We start from the raw sequence: 19,116 nt of genomic DNA on the forward strand, positions 1-19,116 counted from the left end.
GTTCCAGAGGGCCGTTTGCAACATGAAAAGTACACAACCTGCAGCGGCGCATCTGCACATGAGCAGGTTGCGATTCGCCGCTTCTGCGCATGTGCATGACGTCATTTTGCGCTTCTGCGTATCCGCGAGCAGCGAAACCCAGAGGTAACCCTTTCCGATACTTCCGGGTCGCCGCAGGACGTAACCTGAAATAACGTAACATGAAGCGGACATAACATGAGGTATGACTGTATATATATGGACCTACCATCCAACCAACCGTCTTAGGGACTCCACTCCAGATTTGTGTAGAGTTTACCCCCTCGCCTTTTCTTCTTCCAAAGATGTCCTGCAAGGCAGCGGGTACAGATTTTTTCCTTGGGGTTTACTCCCAAAGCCTTTCTCATGGACGAGTATCGCCACAAGGCAGAGAACGAACTACCCGTCCTCTAATACCCCATATACCCCAACACAGCCTGAATGCTAAATATCACCGCTATCGCCACATTCAATCCACTGACACAATTTAGTTGGAACCAAAGAGTTGGAAAGGACCCCAGGAGTCAAGTAGTCCAACCCTCTGCAACGCAGGAATCTCAATATGCAATCCCCTATCCAATTTGATACCATACCAGACCTTGCCTAGCTTTCCAAATTATTATTATTATTATTCCCCGCCCACCTGGCTGGGTTTCCCCAGCCACTTTGGGGTGGCTCACAGCATATATCACAACATACTAAAACATCAGTTTTTAAAAATGTCCCTAAACAGGGCTGCCTTCAGATGTCTTCTAAAAGTCAGAATGTTGTTTATTTCCTTGACATCAGAAGAGAGGGTGTTCCACAGGGAGGGCCCCACTACCAAGAAGGCCCTATGCCTGGTTCCCTGTAACCACGCTTCTCGCAGGAACACACCCCTGCATTTGATCTCTCTCTCTCTCTCTCTCTCTCTCTCTCACACACACACACACACACACACTTTTCATATTTTGGGGGGCAGGTATGGAAAACACTTGACCCTCCAGATGTTGATGTACTACAGTTCCCACCATCTCTGCCCACTGGCCATGTTGGTTGCTGCTGATGGGAGTTGTAATTCAGCAACTTGGGGAGAGCCACAAGTTCCCCAAGTTCTCTGTTTTACCAAAATTGGCATGAGATTCTTTTCCTATGTGCCTCCTTACCCCAGCTGGGGAAAATATATTAAAACAAATTAGTCATTCTAACTCGTTTTAATTTTCAATTAATCATATTAGCTCATTTCAAAGTGGACTTCTCGCAATAGCAGGCATGCCGGTTTTACATCTCTATATATAGAAGCACATTAAGTCCAGCGGTGTGTAATCCAGTAGTGACTATGGAAAGACCAAGCCTTTGCAAAGCTCAACTTGTGCAAGAGCAGCAACCCCGGCGTCTAATTTACTAATTTGTCATGCAGAACGAGTGACTGTCTTTACACCCTATCAGGTTCAGATCAAATATTGTAACCCACAATTAATTTTCCTGAATATAAATAGCGAGCGACAATCTCAGAGAGTGTCAGTGTTCCCTTGCTGTGGTGTGAACACCCTACGCGGAATAAACGTGTTGGTTAAATTTCATCTAAGGAAAGAAAACGCTCCACCCAGGATAATTCAGCAAAGGGTATGTGTACAGTTTCTTTTTCCCCTGATTAATTTGGGATTTCTGAAAGCTCCCAACTGATTTGCCTAAAGTCTGGAATTTAATCCAATGCTTAATTTTCATATCAGCAAAGAAATCGTGTGAGGGGAAAATAATGGGCACAAGCTGTTTTTCATGACTAGGAAGTGAGTCCTTTGCCTGCCTATCTACTATATCATCTATCTACCTACCTACCTACCTATCTATCTATCTACAGTGATACCTTGGTTTACAACCATAATCCATTCCGGAGGTCCGGTTGTAAACCAAAACAGGTGCACTTTCACCAATGGGGCCTCCCCCAAAAAAAGGGTTGTAATCCAAAAAAAATGGGTTGTAATCCAAAAAAGGGGACACACACTTCAGGGTTTGATGTAGTTGTAATCCAAAATGGTTTCAAACCAAGGTACTATTGTATCTATCTTTCTTACTGGTGGCTATTGGGGCTGGTACAGTTGAAGTTAGGGAAGTTGGGAGAGCCCAAGAGTAGACCTGAGTGCGTAAATGGACCAGCTTTCACTGTGTACCACCTTGTATCAAAATATTCTAGGGCGGTTTACAAATAAGAAAAAGTTTATTCAGAAATAAGGCCCATGGTGTTTCAATTAAGTGTGCGTAAAATTCCAGCAATGTGCCCCATTAATGAATGGGTCTTAAATGCACACACACAGAGAGAAAGAGTATATACACAAACATACCATTGCTAAAGAAGTCTCCAGAACACCTCAGAGCTTTTTATATTTGTTTTCTCTCACCTTTGTGGCCTGAGTACTTAATGCTGAATGATGCCACAATTTGACATAGTGTTGAGTGGCTTCTCATTCCATCTGTGGAAACCTACCTTCTTCTTGCAGTACAGTTCCACCCGATTTAAATGTACTGCTTAAACAACTCCCCATGCTTTGGAGTTGTGTCTTGGCATGGACAACAGGTGCTTGGATTGAACCCAGGCACAAATAAAGCCTTGCCTTCAAAGCATGCACCTCATGTTCCAAAGAGAGCCACGTCAGGAGCTTTCAAAGGAAATTGGAACAATAAATCAAAGCTCTAATGAACTCTGCATTGCATTATCTGTGAATCATCATGAGTTTCCTGGCATCTAAAATGTAGGCTGTGCTAGGCCTTGCATGCTGATTGTTTTGACATGGATTTGACCAGTCCTTTGAAACAAGAAGAAAAACACAGGCGACAATCTTCAATTGCCAACAATTTTAGCAGGAGTCAAGTGTCTGCTTAACTCTCTTCTGTTCAAATTAGTGGGACTTAAAAATTTTATTCATTGACGGATTGTACCCTATATGCTATTGAGGATAACTGTATCCCATGAAATTGATTTCCATCGGCTACCTGGGTGGTGGCTTAAAATATTATTTGTTTCAGATCTGATGGTGCCAGGAGGCAGCTGTCCACAAGGCACTGGACAGTTGGTATATACCTATTTTGAAAAGTTTTTTTGTCTGCTCTGCATTTGGACACCTCTGAAGATATCATAACCAAATCTTGGATGATGGTTCTGAGATCAGGGAGCAGGTTTTCATCTGTGTTTGATTGCAGTGGGATTCCATTTTAAAGCAAGATGGCGGAATGGGACTTTTAAAACTGCACTGTTTCTTAGAATAACTGAACAATGCTAGATACAAGGCTTCTAGTTTTTATTATCAGCTAGTTGGAAAATAAGAATGACCATTTTAATTCTTATCGTTTTTATCATTAAACGGATTTCTTACCCACCCTTCGCCGTAAGGTCCCAGGGCAGATTGCAACACTATAAAAAGTCAATATTAAAGTTAGTTTTAATTTTTTACAGTCGGGAGAATAGGGTGGATCCTGCAGGGGGGGAGGATACAGAAATCTCTTTGTTGGGGAAGCGGGTGAGCAACTATCACTGAAGCTGTGGAAACAAAAGTAGACATTTAGCCTTCATGATTGTGGGTTGAAGCTCTTCAAATGTCCAGGCAATATCCATTAGAGAGATCGCCAGAACTGGTCCTACCATTAGGCAGCAAGAGGTAGCTTGAGGAAGGCAGAAGACTTTGGGGTTGTGCTAAACGGCAGCATTTGTCTGTTGTTTAGGGCAACTACAAATGTAACATTATTTGAATGGCACTTTGAGGCACCCTTAACAAATTCCCGGGATTCCTTGGGGGAAGCCCTGGCTCCTAGATTGGTATAAAATGGCTTTAAACGGATGATGTGGATGTGAGAAGACAGAGAACCTGGCTTGATTTCTTGCGGTCAGCTTCATCAAAAGCAACCTGCTGAGACTACAAATCAAAATGCAATTTATGTTCAACTTCACTTTCAGTTTGGCAGCACCACTACCAACCCAAACGTTTGGAGACGGTTAGCTGCCCCGCTTTGCATGGCCAGGGACACTTGATTCTCACACAAAATCTGCAGATCGGAAAGGTTTCGGGTCACTGAACGATTTGGTTATCAAATCAGATTTGTGGTTTCTGTGACATTTCAGCAGCAGGGTTTTCCATTTCCCATGGCCCTGGCGAGTGCCAACCATGCTGGGTAGAAGGAACTGAAAACTGGCTGTTTCAGAAGAAATAGCTCAGGGGAAAAGGAAGTAACCATTCCCACTTGAAACATGACTAGGACTAAGCCTATCATGAGCCAAAATGAAGCTATCTGTCTCAGGAGGCAGACTAGGACGGGCAGCAGATTATGTATCCCCTCGCCTTGCTGCCATCCCAAGGACGACCAGGCTGCCAAAATGAATGTGTTTCAAGGTGCCATTGCTAGCAGCTGCCAGACTGAGCAAAGCCTTTCAAAATGTGCCTGGTGTCTCCGTAGTCCCTGCAGTCAGTAAATGCTAGACCCTGCCTTGCCTTAAGGAGTAAAATGGCTTTGGCTGGTTGCACCCAATGTTTGTCCTACCCATAGAAATGAATGGACATGACTACAGTGGTACCTCAGGTTACTTACGCTTCAGGTTACATACGCTTCAGGTTGCAGACTCCGCTAACCCAGAAATAGTACCTCGGGTTAAGAACTTTGCTTCAGGATGAGAAGAGAAATCGCGCGGCAGCAGCAGGAGGCCCCATTAGCTGAAGTGGTGCTTCAGGTTAAGAACAGTTTCAGGTTAAGAACGGACCTCCGGAACGAATTAAGTATGTAACCAGAGGTACCACTGTTATAGGTATCTAAAGCCATTTGCACGTAACAAAATTTGTATTTTATCAAAATAATTGTTGAACTGAAATACAATTAAGAAGAAGTATAGTAATAGTGAAATACAATTAAGAAGAAGTACATTCATAGTGAAATAATTATTAAGCTCTAACTTAAGATGATTTTTTATTTATAACAAACATAATAATGCAAACACATTGGCATTTGGCAATAACAAAAGTTCCTTTAGAAACACAGTTTACAAAGACCCATAATCTGGTATCTAGAAACTTGCTATAACATGAAATAATGATAGGTGTAAATATACGATGCAAACAACTAATAATTATAAATAGCAGAATGTAGGCACCCTATATATATAGAAATGAGCAAACCAGTGATATTTTAGGGAGCAGGCTAGCAGGCGGGGCCCATTACTTACACCATAGGAGCCTACACAACACAAAACACTCTTGCTGTGTGTAGCTTTTATTTTGTTTTTTTATCTTCTATTTTGGAAATGTACATCCAGGGTTTTTTTTCCTTTTAAGTTTTTTGGGTACCCCCAAGAGAGTGGGGCCCTAAGCTATAGCTTGTTTAGCTTATACCTAAATCCGGCACTGGGTCTCACTGATGGGTCACAGATAGCTGGAGACAACTCTGTGGGTCTAGGCTCAAGGGATGCTTACCTGGAGTGGACATGCCCACTCCCTCTCAAGCTGGGTACACACTAAATCTTCACGACGCATCCTGGGCACATTACCCCCCTCAAAGAATACTAGGCACTGTTTGTTAAGGGTTGCTGGGAATTACAGTTCTGCAGGAGGTAAAAAGGAGGAGGGACGCAGGTGGCGCTGTGGGTTAAACCACAGAGCCAAGGGCTTGCCGATCAGAAGGTCGGCGGTTCGAATCCCCGTGACGGGGTGAGCTCCTGTTGCTCAGTCCCTGCTCCTGCCAACCTGGCAGTTCGAAAGCACGTCAAAGTGCAAGTAGATAAATAGGTACCGCTCCAGCGGGAAGGTAAACGCCGTTTCCGTGCGCTGCTCTGGTTCGCCAGAAGCGGCTTAGTCATTCTGGCCACATAACCTGGAAGCTGTACGCTGGCTCCCTCGGTCAATAAAACAAGATGAGCGCCACAACCCCCGAGTCGGCCACGACTGGACCTAATGGTCAGGGGTCCCTTTACCTTTAGGAGGTAAACTGTGGTGCTCAGAATTCTTTGACGGTTTGAATGTGCCTTAAAGGTTCAGTGTGTATGCAGTCTCAGCCTTGATTCCTCGGTGATTTCCAGACATTCTGCCTCTGGGGAATACTTCCCGTTCTGCTCTGTCTGGTGTTGTGCAAACCTTGCATGTTGCAGAGGACGATGCAGAAGCACATTCCACCCCGGGCACACGATCTGCTCATGTCAGGAAATAAGCCAGGCTTACTTGGCTTTGCCATCACGCTCTGTGCGAGGCAAGAGTCCATGAACTACACGTGTACCCTAGAGCACACCTTGTGCTCTTTCTACATCTTCAACTGCAGATAAAAATAATCAGTAGCGGTCTGTGGAGCTCCTCTTCCCATGCCCTTCTCCCTATTAAAGTGGGGTGCTTCCCACTTTATGGGATTTCACATGCAGGCAGGGGCCTGGAACGTCACCCGCACGTAAGTGGGGAGACGCCTATATCGCGTCATCTAGGTCAACCTTCCCCATCTTAGTGTCCTCCAATCAGAATTCATTGCAAGGTGAAGTGTGTGAGGAATTGAATGGGTATGGGGAGGGGGGAGGTTGAGTTGGAGGAGAGGCAGAAAGAAGAGCTAATTTGTCCGTGGCTAGGGGGCGCAATCAGGGTGGTTCTGCCAGGGGCATGAGATCACCTAGCTATGGCTCTGACCAATATATCACAATGTCTGAGAATAAGGATGCAACTACAGTACAGTGGTATCTCGGGTTAAGTACTTAATTCATTCCGGAGGTCCGTTCTTAACCTGAAACTGTTCTTAACCTGAAGCACCAATTCAGCTAATGGGGCCTCCTGCTGCCACCGCTGAGCGATTTCTGTTCTCATCCTGAAGCAAATTTCTTAACCCAAGGCACTATTTCTGGGTTAGCGGAGTCTGTAACTTGAAGCGTCTGTAACCTGAAGCGTCTGTAACCTGAGGCACCACTGTACAGAGCAACAGGGGCAGGAGGAATCGTGAGAAAAGTGACGAGTTGGCTTCACAGTTTTCCCCACATCACAATTTTATCTTTTTACATACGACACACACACATTGTGATATTTCGCGATATGTCACCATGTTGAATATTACAAAACTGTTACCATGATGTGGACTTCAAACCGATTTTGGACGATGTATCAATACATCGCCCAGCCCTAATGACAATATTGGCAATTTGCTTTTTAGTTTTTTTACTAAATATTATTTTAGTACTAAAAATGCTAAATATTTTTACTAAATATTATTAATGATATTAATAATTTTTGTCATGAATTTTTTTTCATGATTATGCACTGAGGCTGCTTTCAATCCAGACAACCTGTTTACTGAGCATTCTTCCCGATTTAGGAACATAGGAAACTGCCTTATACCAAATTAAGACCATCTCATCATCATCAGAGTGAAGCAGGATTTCATTTGGTCCTAATTCTTAAGCAAACTGGAGTTCTAGTTAATCATAATTTTAATAATAATAATTTATTATTTATACTCCACCTATCTGGCTGGGTTTCCCCAGACACTCTGGGCAGTTTCCAACAAAAGTTTAAAAATACATTAAAACATCAGTCATTAAAAACTTCCCTAAACAGGGATGTCTTCTAAACGTCCGGTAGGTGTTTATTTATTTCTTTGACCTCTGATGGGAGTTCAACAGCAACTGGAAAGCCAGACACTTCCCTCCCTCACTGTACTGTGAAATCACCCTTAATGTCTGCTTTCTGCTCCTAAACTACTTACTAATCTAGAAAATGTTCCTTTCTCTTAATCTCATGATTTACTCAGCAGGTTTTGCTGAAGAGCATGATGCGGAGACTAGTTGCACTTTTAAAAGTCTTAAAACCAATGTATTTTTTTCCCTCCCACTAGACAGCAACATCTAACCAGACTTTGTGAAAATGGAAATGACTTATCGTCCTGTTGTCACCACCCAGCCACAATGCCACACATCCACGCGGAGTTTTGAGTGGCAGACGGACCTCTGTGACTGCGGCAGCGACTGTCGTGTTTGTGAGTGAAGTTCAAAGATTTGGGGTTTTATGGCCTTGGGGGACTTTGAATATCAGCCACGCTTTAGCTGTACTATAAAACAACAGCCAACCTCTCTCTATAAAAGCCAGTCTTTCAGTGTTCCATCACACACTAGTGTGACCATTCTCAAATAGCAAGGTGGGCTTTCCATGCAGGGGAAGAAGTGTAGAATCTGCCACTTGTGTTTAATAATAATAATAATAATAATAATAATAATAATAATAATAATTTATACCCCGCCCATCTGGCTGATTTTCCCCAGCCACTCTGGCCGGCTCTCAACAGAATATACAAAAACACAATGAAACATCAAACATTAAAAGGTTCCCTATATAGGGCTGCCTTCAGATGTCTTGTTAAAGTCAGACAGTTGTTTATCTCATTGACATCTGATGGGAGGGTGTTCCACAGGGTGGGCGCCACTACTGAGAAGGCCCTCTGCCTGGTTCCCTGTAACCTCGCTTCTCGCAGTAAGAGAACTGCCAGAAGGCCCTCGGAGCTGGACCTCAGTGTCCGGGCTGGACGATGGGGGTGGAGACGCTCCTTTAGGTATACTGGGCAGAGACCGTATCTGCTCCATTTGCAGTCCAGGTGCTCTCAGCTTGGGGTGCTGTCAATTATTGGGCCCCTTCCAGGATATCTCTTCTCATGGTTCTTTGCCCTTAAATTGGATCTGGATTGGCAGTCCTTCAAATAGAGGACTGTATTCTGTAAAGTGGGACACATGGCAGCTTAAAGGGAGGTCTCAGGAAGGGGAGGAGAGGCACAGCAGTCTCTAGAATAGCTACTTCCTCTGACAAGTTGTGTGGACTGAGAAACCAACCCTGGAGCAAGACTTGTACAAGGCCAGCCAGCTCCCCCATTGGGTTCTTAGATAACTTGGTCCACCTGAGGTGAGGAGCTGCAGTCCCCTTCTCTGCAGGGGCGGAGCAAGGTGGGTGCAGTGGGTGCGGTCTTCCCCAGGTGTCACCTCCGGGGTGTGTGTGTGTGACAAAATGCTGTGTGGCACTCAACGTCTGTGAGAGACGCCTTGGCATGCTTTGGCTTACCGCTGCCAAAATGGCTCCCCTGTAGGGCGGCAGGCAGATTCCTCGCCACAAGGCGCGCAATCTCTGCTAGAATAGCTCAACAACTCTGGCTCCCCACCCAACTGTGAATTTTTTGCAGGCAAAATTTCAGTGTGTGTGTGGGGGGGGTGACAATAAATTTTCTGGACCGGGTACCACCTGACCTTGTTACACCACTGCTTCTCTGGCCATTAATATGGTGTTGCAGAACAACCAAGATCAAATCAATAGCCCGCAGTGACTGAAGGCTGCTCTGGCAGTGCAGGTCTTAAGATGCCCAGGTCCAGCTGACAGACTCCCTCCCTAGCATATTATAAGATCAGATGGCACCACGCCCCATAAATGGCCCCAAGTGGACCCCTTTTCTTGTCCCCGTAGGAGAGAAGGGCAGCCACTCACTTATATGGGGAGAAACGAAGCGCTGTACAGGGTGACCCTGGTGTGGCCTATATGGTCTGACCTTCCCTCCCAGGAAGATTAATTATTATTCTACATAATAAAAATATAGGTCTTGTTATCCAGACATCATACGATCCATGAAAATCATTCACAGGGTCAAGCATTCACATAACAAGCCAATGATTTCCAGTGATTCCGATTGGAAAATTTCTAATGTGTCCCGACCATGGAATTTTTACTCCCAAAGACCGCCCCCCCCAAAAAAATCCAGGAAAACATAGGGGGAAATGCTCTGATTTATCCAATTGCTCCCCCTCCCTCCATTCCTCAGCCAACCAGCAAAATGCAAATGAGGAAGTAAAAATGCTCTGTTTGGGTATCTGGATCTGTGGTGTGTATGGCAAGGCTTGGATATGAATTCCTCATGTTTGGATAAATGAATTTTTGCTTAGTGAACTTTTACAAAACAGAATGTGTGTGTCTTTACCTTTTATCTAAGCCTCTGCTGCCCTTGGCCCTTGGCTCTGTATGTGCTTATGAGTTGAATTGCACACACCCTTCGGCGAGACTTCGCAAACTCACAGACAAGTTTGGCCAACCCATCATGATGACTGATAATTTCCAGTTGCATGTAGTAACTGCAGAAAGAAGTCCAAGACGCAAGGAATTGTTGACCCAAGAGCAATTGGTGCCAGAGAGTAATTTGGGAGTAATGGAACTGCCTATCCTGAGTCATTTTTGTCTTCAGTGATGGGCAGTGACTTTCCAAGGTTTCAGACACTGGGCACTCCCAGTCTCGCCCTGGAGATACTGAGGATTGGACCTTAGGCCTTTTGTATGCAAGATAGATGCTCTAACCCTGAGAAGTGGTCCTCTCTTTGAAAGTGTTTCTTCATCTCAAGACACCGTGCCTCTAAATGCTTCTGAGACCAAGCAGTGAAATTCCATTGGCTGCGTGTATACTGGAGGGTGCGAAAATGCTAACCTTTGTGTTTGATTCCCGCCCCCCCTCTAGGTCTGTGTGGAACATTCTGCTTCTTCTGCCTAGGATGCAAAGTTGCCAAGGACATGGAAGAATGCTGTTGCTGTGGACCGAGCGTCGCCATGAGGACTCGCTACCGGACTCAGTTTAGGATACCGGTAAATTACTGGATAGGGACGCAGGTGGTGCTGTGGTCTAAACCACAGAGCCTAGGGCTTGCCGATCAGAAGGTCGGCAGTTCAAATCCCCGTGACGGGGTGAACTCCCATTGTTCGGTCCCTGCTCCTGCCCACCTAGCAGTTCAAAAGCACGTCAAAGTGCAAGTAGATAAATAGGTGCCACTCCGGCGGGAAGGTAAACGGCGTTTCCATGCGCTTCTCTGGTTTGCCAGAAGCGGCTTAGTCATGCTGGCCACATGACCCGGAAGCTGTACGCCGGCTCCCTCGACCAGTAAAGCAAGATGAGTGCCGCAACCCTAGAGTCGTTCGCGACTGGACCTAACCTTTTAAATTACTGGATAATATTTGTGTTTCGCGTTTCTAAGTTGCTCAACAAACACTCCCCAATTAAGTGTTGTGCATATAACATCTTAAATAAATAAAATAAAGAAAACCAGCAGAGACTGGAAACAGAATGTTCCATCCATCCCTAATCAAAATACAATTCAGTCTTCTGCTATGAAATTTTGCTTTTTTTTTACTCTCTGCAGGGATCCATCTGTTGCGACTGCCTCACCACCACTTTCTGTGCTCCCTGCAATCTTTGCCAGCTCAAGAGAGATATCAACAGGAGGAAGCAGCTGGGGATATTCTAGAAAGGTTTGTGATTCTCGGTTTACAGCCTAGGAGCAGGGGTGCGGGATGGAAGGCGTGGTAAAAAAACATTGTTCTTCAGTGCATTCTCTGTTGTCCTTAGAATATGACTGGGGGAGCGGGGAAGAGGTAAGGAGGGACCGATCCCAGTATCCCAAAATATCTGCCTTGTGTCAGGCTTTGGGGAATTGGCTTTCTCCTCCGTGGCCATAAATGAGCAGATCAAACAAAAGAGAATTCTTATGAGTTCATTTCTTCTTTTTTTTTAAATAATATTTATTGAAAGTTTTTTAGAATTACAAAAGAGAACAAAGCATAAAAAGAGAAAGAAAAAATAAAGAAAAAACAAACCACATCAAACAATACAAATTCAAAAAACAAAAATACACCACAAACAATCAAAAACAAATCCATCATTCTCAAATCCTCAACTGTCATTACCTTCTTTCTTTGACCTCCTCCTCCTCCCTTTTTTTGTATCCTAGTTGTTAATTGTCGCAGCAAATCCTTTCCATATTTCATAATATTCTGTCATTACATTACCTTAATCTATTTTAATCTTATCTTACTATAAGGAACCTTAAAACTTAAAACTTAAATCTTATTTTTACCAACTTCTCATAACCATAATATTCTTACATAATTCTTTAAACATTTTTGCTAAAGCCAAGTAATTTCATTCCAACATTTTTCTAACATTCATCAATTTTATAAAACAATCCTAGTAATAAAAAAAAGAAATAAAAACAATCCAGTCTTCATCCAGCGTCCCTTCCTCCTGGTCCCGGGTTTTGTCAGTCCTTATTATCCCATCGATCTAGCGCATTAACCTGGTAACCTTGTATCCGAGGCCCTTAAGTCTCTTCCATGTCCCTTCTGCGGCTCTTCTTCATATTTATAACTGTATTTTCCTTTGTCTCCTGCTCCTTTCACTCGTGGGAACTCCAGCTTAACAATGTTTTTAACCCTTCTCGACAAATCATCCCCTTTTCCATAGTCCACACGAAACTCCATGTGGTATTTAAGAACATGTTTCAAAAACCCTCCAAAATTAAGAGCCCCCACAATCCCAAAGATCTCACGGCCCATTGCCAGACTTGAAAAGTCCAAACATCCCTGCATAGGGGGGTCTATCCAACCCCCCATTTCCAAACCAAACCAAACTTTATCTTTCCAAATCTGGCTTTTTCCAAGTTCATTTGTCAAATCCAAAAGCTCATGTTCCTGCTGGGCCACAGCTCCCTTCGTCTCTGGCGCCCAAGATTCAGCAACATCCTCTTCCCTCATCTGTTCCGTCAGGGCACACTCCTGAATTAATTCCTGGGTGGGCTCCATATAATTTCCCACTGCCTGTTCAAAATTTCTGAGGACTTCCGGGGTGGTGCCATCGGCAATGGCGGACTCCCTCTGATCTGGAGGGACTAGCTCCACGCGAAACGGGTCTTTTCCGCTACGGCGAAGCGGGGACCCTTTCAAAAATCACAGGCGGATGAAGCCTGTGACCATGGGACTCGGCGGGCACCTTTAGCGCCCCCCCCAACCCGCAAAAGAACCCACTAACGGGCTCCGGAGCGAAGAGGGGGAAGTGGTGCGGTGCTGAGAGTCAACTGCTTCTTCCGTGGAGCGAAGCCGCACAGCCGTTGCCGGAGAGCGCTGCCTTTTTCCTGGGACAATTTGGCTTCTAAAATAATCACCCGTGAGTACTTAAACTCGGACAATTGGACTTTAAATAAGGACTTGTGAGCAGAAAGGAAAATTGGACTTAAAAGTTTACCTCAATTTGGCACTGAAACGGGAAGGTCTAAACAGGAAGTCAGCCTTCCGTTTCTTTGTAGATAGATTAAAGCAAAGACATGGCAAACTAGAGCTCAGAAAAATCGCTTGCAAAAGATAAACTTTCACCATTTAAAATTGTTGAACCCCCTTCGGAAGCAGGGGAAGAGGGGGGATTTTTTCGGACTGTTTAAACCTGCACAAGTGAGTGTAAAGTAAAGTAACTTTCCACCGTCCTGATCCTGGAGCGGGGTGTCAGGACTGACGTTTTTTGAAGCTCATTGACCAGAGACAAACGTTTTTGACAGATAGCTATAAGAAGAGAAACATTGATTCCATTGTTCCCCTTCGCTTTTTAAAGGAACAAATATTGACAAAATATCTGAAAAAGGAAACTTTGTTGTTAGACTTGTCTTTAAAAGAAAGAACAAATAGAAGTTTTCCCCCTAGAGGGAGACTGTGAAACTGTAACCAACTCCGGGGAGCTTGCAGCTGTTACAGATTACAATCGTGGGAATAGACTTCTGACCTTGCAGGACAATGTATTCAGAAGCTCTGTTGTGTGCTTTCTCTAAAACAAATGCCCTACTGGAACAGCTATATGAAAAGACGGATTTGATGACTTATGAGTTCATTTCTTTAATATACGCAGCAAAGGACAAAAGAAAGCATCTAACCAGAATGGCGGGGCTCCCAATTAAGCTCACTCCCTACTCCGTCCCTATTAATTTACATCACTCCTAAATCTTGTAATCTGAGCTTGGAACCTCTGTGCTTTCTGTTCTGACACTTTCTGAGCTCTCCAGGACTTTGGGGAAGTGGGTGGATACTATCCAGAGACTGTGAATCTGTTAACTCTCTCTCTCTCTCTTCCAGTGTTTCTTCTGCTAGCTGTTCCCCATCCAGTATTTCCCAGCTTCTGCCTTCCGAACTATGCCCCTCTGCAAACCACTGTTCCAAATCTATACTGTCCTCCTGCTCCTGGGAAGATTCAGGATCTGGATCAGGGGGAAGGGGAGGCTCCCACCATTCCTTCTCAGTGCAGCCCTCCTCAGCACGGTCCCAGACACCTTGAAATTCTGCAAAGCAAAAGTCCCCTGCTATGTAACTCATGACATCGCCTTGTGATCCATTGCCAGATACCGGCTTGGTCGTAGAATCATGGAATTGTAGAGCTGGAAGGGACCACGATGGTCATCTAGTCCAACCCCCTGCAATGCAGGAATCTTTGGCCCAATGTGGAGCTTGGAAGAGTCTCATGCTCTACTGACTGAACTATCTATCCCAATTAGCTTTATTCAGCACAATAAAAATGGGACAACCCGCCCCTCCCAAATATTTGTTGTACAGGATTTCAGCAGAAATTACCAGCAGCCCGAAACCTTTGCTGGAGCAAACAGTATTGAACGCGAGATTATGTAAAATGACTCTGACACCATCGTTAGCCCACGCTTCTCAAACCCCATGTGCAATTTATGCTTATTCCCGTTATCGTTATGTAACCTTAATGTACATTTGATCTTTGCCCAGCAGGCTAGTTTCTACCCAGAACTCACACACCCTTCTCTTATCCTCCATGCTTGCAAGCAAGATCAGTATCAGGGTTCAAGGACACATCGCAGGTGGGCCAAAACATTAAAGAGAGCCTGGAGCAAGGCCAGCGAGTGGAGGGGACATGGGGAGCAGGTCCTGAGAGTCCTGAAGGCCTGGGAGACAGGACTCCATTTAGCCACCTTTTCCCCTTCAGCAGGTTCATGAGACTGACGTAGGTTCCACTCCCCTCAGTTTTATAGCTTTCTGGCGGCGGATTTTCGCCCTGCTTGTGAGGCCGCACCTCTCTCCTCAGCGAACTTTTCAAACGCTTCTGCTTTTTTCAATAAACATTTACTAGATATTATCAAGCACGCAATACATTAAGGTCAAGGGCGCTGAGGTGTCAAACAGTTAAGGCATATTACTGCCTTGGGCTGTAACCCTGTACCTGTTCACCTGGGAATAAGTCTCCCCACTGAACTCAGTGGGACACTTACGAGCAGAAAGTGGTGAGGAACATCAAGCCCAAGGGCCCTCCACATGGGAGTTGTGGTCCCCAAACGCCAGAAGCTACCTTAGACAAAGTTAGACCTTTGGTCTATCTACCTGAGAACTGACAGTGGCTCTCTGAGGTTCCAGTTGGATAGCATCCCTAGCCCTACCTGGAGACACCAGGGAACCAGCGGCCTTCTGCATGCAGGGCAGATGCCCTCCCACTAGGCTACAGGCAACAGGGTGGTCAGGTGTGGCCCTGAAGATGAGAGGTAGCTTTCAGTCAAGGACTGGCCTGATAGCTACCTGGCAGAACCTTGCATGCCACAGCTTCCTGCCTCTGTATGTGCAATTGTGCAATGCCCAGCTCCTCCACAGAGGAGGCGCACGTAGGTCCTGGGGCAGCCATAGGGAAGCATGGTCCAAAGCGTCAGAGTCACAACCCTTCGTTCAAGTCCCAATTTACAGCTGGGAACCCCTGATGCTAAGGGCCACTTCCCATGTTACCCAAGAGCTCGAGCTCAGGGCTACAGCAGATGCTTTGCATGCAAAAGGTCCCAGGTTCAGCACCCAACATCTCAAGGTAGGGCTGGGAATGTCTCCTGCCTGAAATCCTGAAGAGCCTTTGCCCATCAGTGTAGACAATACCAAGCGGGATTTACTGGTGGTCTGACTTCTTCTGGTCCCTTAATGAAGGACCACAGTGCTGAGCCAACAGTTTCAACAGCTACTACAGGTTGTCATGAAAGCAGAGCTTCCATCCAGCATTTGAATCATAGAACTGTAGAGCTGGAAGGGAGTCCATGGGTCGTTTAGTTCAACACCAAATCTCAACTAAAGCATCCGTGGCAGATGGCCTCGGTCCAGTATACCTGAAGGAGCGTCTCCACCTCCATTGTTCTGCCCGGACACTGAGGTCCAGCGCCGAGGGCCTTCTGGCAGCTCCCTCACTGCAAGAAGCCAAGTTACAGGGAACCAGGCAGAGGGCCTTCTTGGTAGTGGCACCCGCCCTGTGGAATGCCCTCCCACCAGATGTCAAAGAGAAAAATAACTAACAAACAAGATGAAATAAGCATGCTTCAGCAGACAGCAGGACTCCTGTATGTTTCATAGCTGTGCCCCAAAGGGAAATTTTGGCAGGTGGAGCTGGTCATACAGAGGTGGAAACGGTTTCCCCTTGCCCAAAAATTCCCACTAGGAAACTGGACGGCCTTGGTCCAGTATATGTGAAGGAGCGTCTCCACCTCCATCGTTCTACCCGGACACTGAGGTCCAGCTCCAAGGGCCTTCTGGCGGTTCCCTCGCTGCAAGAAGCCAAGTTACAGGGAACCAGGCAGAGGGCCTTCTCGGTAGTGGCGTCCGCCCTGTGGAACGCCCTCCCACCAGATGTCAAAGAGAAAAATAACTACCAAACTTTTAGAAGACATCTAAAGGCAGCCCTGTTTAGGGAAGCTTTTAATGTTTAATAGGTTATTGTATTTTACTGTTTTGTTGGAAGCCACCCAGAGTGGCTGGGGGGACCCAGCCAGATGGGCGGGGTAATAATAATAATAATAATAATAATAATAATAATAATAATGGCCATCAAACCTCTGCTTAAAGACCACCAACAAAGGAGAGTCCATCATCTCTCACTGTCAAACAGCTCTTACTGTCATAAAGTTCTTCCTGATGTTTAGTTGGAATCTCCTTTCTTGTAGCTTGAATCTGTTGGTTCAATTCCTGCCCTCCAGAGCAGGAGAAACCAAGCTTGCTCCATCTTCCATGTGATAGCCCTTGAGATATTTGAAGATGGCTATCATATCTCCTCTCAGTCTCCTCTTTTCTAGGCTAAACATACCTAGCTCCTTAAATCGTTTATCATAAGGCTTTGTTTCCAAACCCTTGATCATCTTGGTTGCCCTCCTCTGCACATGTTCTCATATATATGTTCTCTCTCTCTCTCTCTCTCTCTCTCTCTCTCTCTCTCTCTCACACACACACACACACACATATATGTTCCAACAATCATTTAACATAACTTCTTATACAATTTTAGACTTCCATCAACAACCTCTGAAGATTTTCCGTTCTTTATCACTTGTTCTGCTTTACTTGATTTCTCTATTACTTTTACCGGTAATTGTCCTTAACTAATAATTCTTTTCAAAGTCTTCCTTGCAATATTTCACAAAATCCTGCTTACAGAACTTCTTGCAGTCCTACTAGCACAATCTGTTTATCACAATTGCTTTTCAAATATTTACTCCAGTTCTCTAAGAATCTCTGATCCCGCAGGTTTCGAATCCTCCCTGTTAATTTATCTAATTCTGCATAGTCCATTAATTTCATTTGCCATTCTTCTTTTGTCGGTAATTCTTCTTGCTTCCATTTTTGTACCAATAATATCCTTGCTGCTCCTCTGCACATGTTCCAGCTTGTCAATAGCCTTCTTAAATTGTGGTGCCCAGAATTGGACACAGTGTTCCAGGTGTCGTCTGACCAAGGCAGAATAGAAGAGGACTGTTACTTCCCTTGATCTGGGATAGCATCATAGCATCATAGAATTGTAGTGCTGGCCTATGTTGCTGCTTCCAGCCTCTCAGCCTTGCTTCAGTCCAATTGCTTAAGTGCTTAATGTTGCGCCATTTGACTGGTTACCTACCCGGAAGCATTATAAATAACTCTTATCTCTTTTGCCCTATTTTAGGTGTTCCTGCGTTCACTAACCTGGATATTCGTGTGTCCCTGAACTTGATGTATTTCAAAACCTGGTGTTGAGATTTCCGCTCTGCTACAGTACAGTGTTCAAAACTTGGTAGTCATCTAACCAGAAAAAATACAGCTGAGACACTTATTATTCGTTTTTAGGGGGGTGGGGAGGTTTGAAGGCTTCTGGGCCAATTGCCAGAATTTGGGGACTGCTGGATTATTTTAAGTAAAGGCATAATTTGTTTAAGAGAAGTTGCAAAATGCCAACTTCCAGAGCCATCAGAGGCAACCACATACTGACTGCATTCCATTTGCTATGCACCCGAGTAAGCACACTTGTAAGCTTTGTAAGCCACTCAATTTTCCATAAAAGAAGCCAGACCAGCATGCGTGAAGTACATATTTTATCCCTCCCCGCTTACTATAAATTATCATTTTTGTTGATTAAAAAATACCTTTTACTTATGGTCACCAATCTAGGTGATGCACGTTACTAGACATAATTTCATATCTGTAATAATTGTAATAATTTTAGTATATATGTATACTTTTCTCTAAGTTTTTTTGTTTATTATTTGTGGACAAATGCCTCTATAAATTAACATTAACGGCTTTTGATGCCGTTGTGGTGGTTGAATAAATGCCATTTGGCTGGGCAGCAGCTACAGAGAGTGAGAGAAAACATGAATATATCTACTAGCCAGTGAAAAAGTCGAGAGGTTTGCATCTTTTCAGCTGGCTGTGAAAGGAGCCTTGGCAGGATCCAAGGACATGAGTTTATTTCTGGGGTTGAACTGCTGCTGTTTAATAGACTACCACTATCCGTCTCAGAGTTTTCCTGCTCCCCCGTGTTCAGTGTTTATGCTTTTAAATAAACAAATATTTCAAATACAACATAAACTCTCCTTGTGATGTCGCTGGTGAAACTTCACTCTTCTATACCTGACCCTGGTAAAACACACACACACACACACCATTCAAGACAGTGGCACATTGGTTCTTAAACTTAATCCATTCCAGAAGTCTGTTTCAAAACCAAAGAGTTCCAAAACCAGGGCACGCTTTCCCACAGAAAGTAATGCAAAATGGATTCATCTGTTTCAGATTTAAAGACAACCCCTAAAACAGCAATTGAACATGAATTTGACTATCTAACGAGACCATTGATCCATAAAATGAAAGCAATAAACAATGTACTGCAGTCACACAATCAATCCATCAATCAGTAGCTGAACTGGGTTCCATACAGTCACAAAAACAAAACAAAAAGAGCCGCAAAAACAAAAATGCAAAATGAATAGCAAAAACAGACAGACCTCAACATAACACTCAAAACGGAAGCATAACACTCAAAACGGAAGCGTAACAC

General features: G+C 44.5%; 1 protein-coding gene across 1 annotated transcript; it reads left to right on the forward strand.

The window, feature by feature from the left end:
* The first annotated feature begins 1,505 nt into the window (after positions 1 to 1,505).
* On the forward strand, positions 1,506 to 18,647 carry LOC308485427 (placenta-specific gene 8 protein-like). The gene is made up of 5 exons (XM_081021310.1): positions 1,506 to 1,623; positions 7,836 to 7,977; positions 10,480 to 10,604; positions 11,156 to 11,264; positions 17,746 to 18,647. The coding sequence occupies exons 2-4, from the start codon at positions 7,866 to 7,868 to the stop codon at positions 11,258 to 11,260; spliced, it is 342 nt and encodes a 113-aa protein (XP_080877436.1). The 5' UTR covers positions 1,506 to 1,623; positions 7,836 to 7,865; the 3' UTR covers positions 11,261 to 11,264; positions 17,746 to 18,647.
* The last annotated feature ends 469 nt before the right edge of the window (positions 18,648 to 19,116 follow it).

This window comes from Podarcis pityusensis, assembly GCF_964106645.2.
Source record: "Podarcis pityusensis genome assembly, chromosome: 9".
Taxonomy (NCBI): Eukaryota; Metazoa; Chordata; class Lepidosauria; order Squamata; family Lacertidae; genus Podarcis; species Podarcis pityusensis.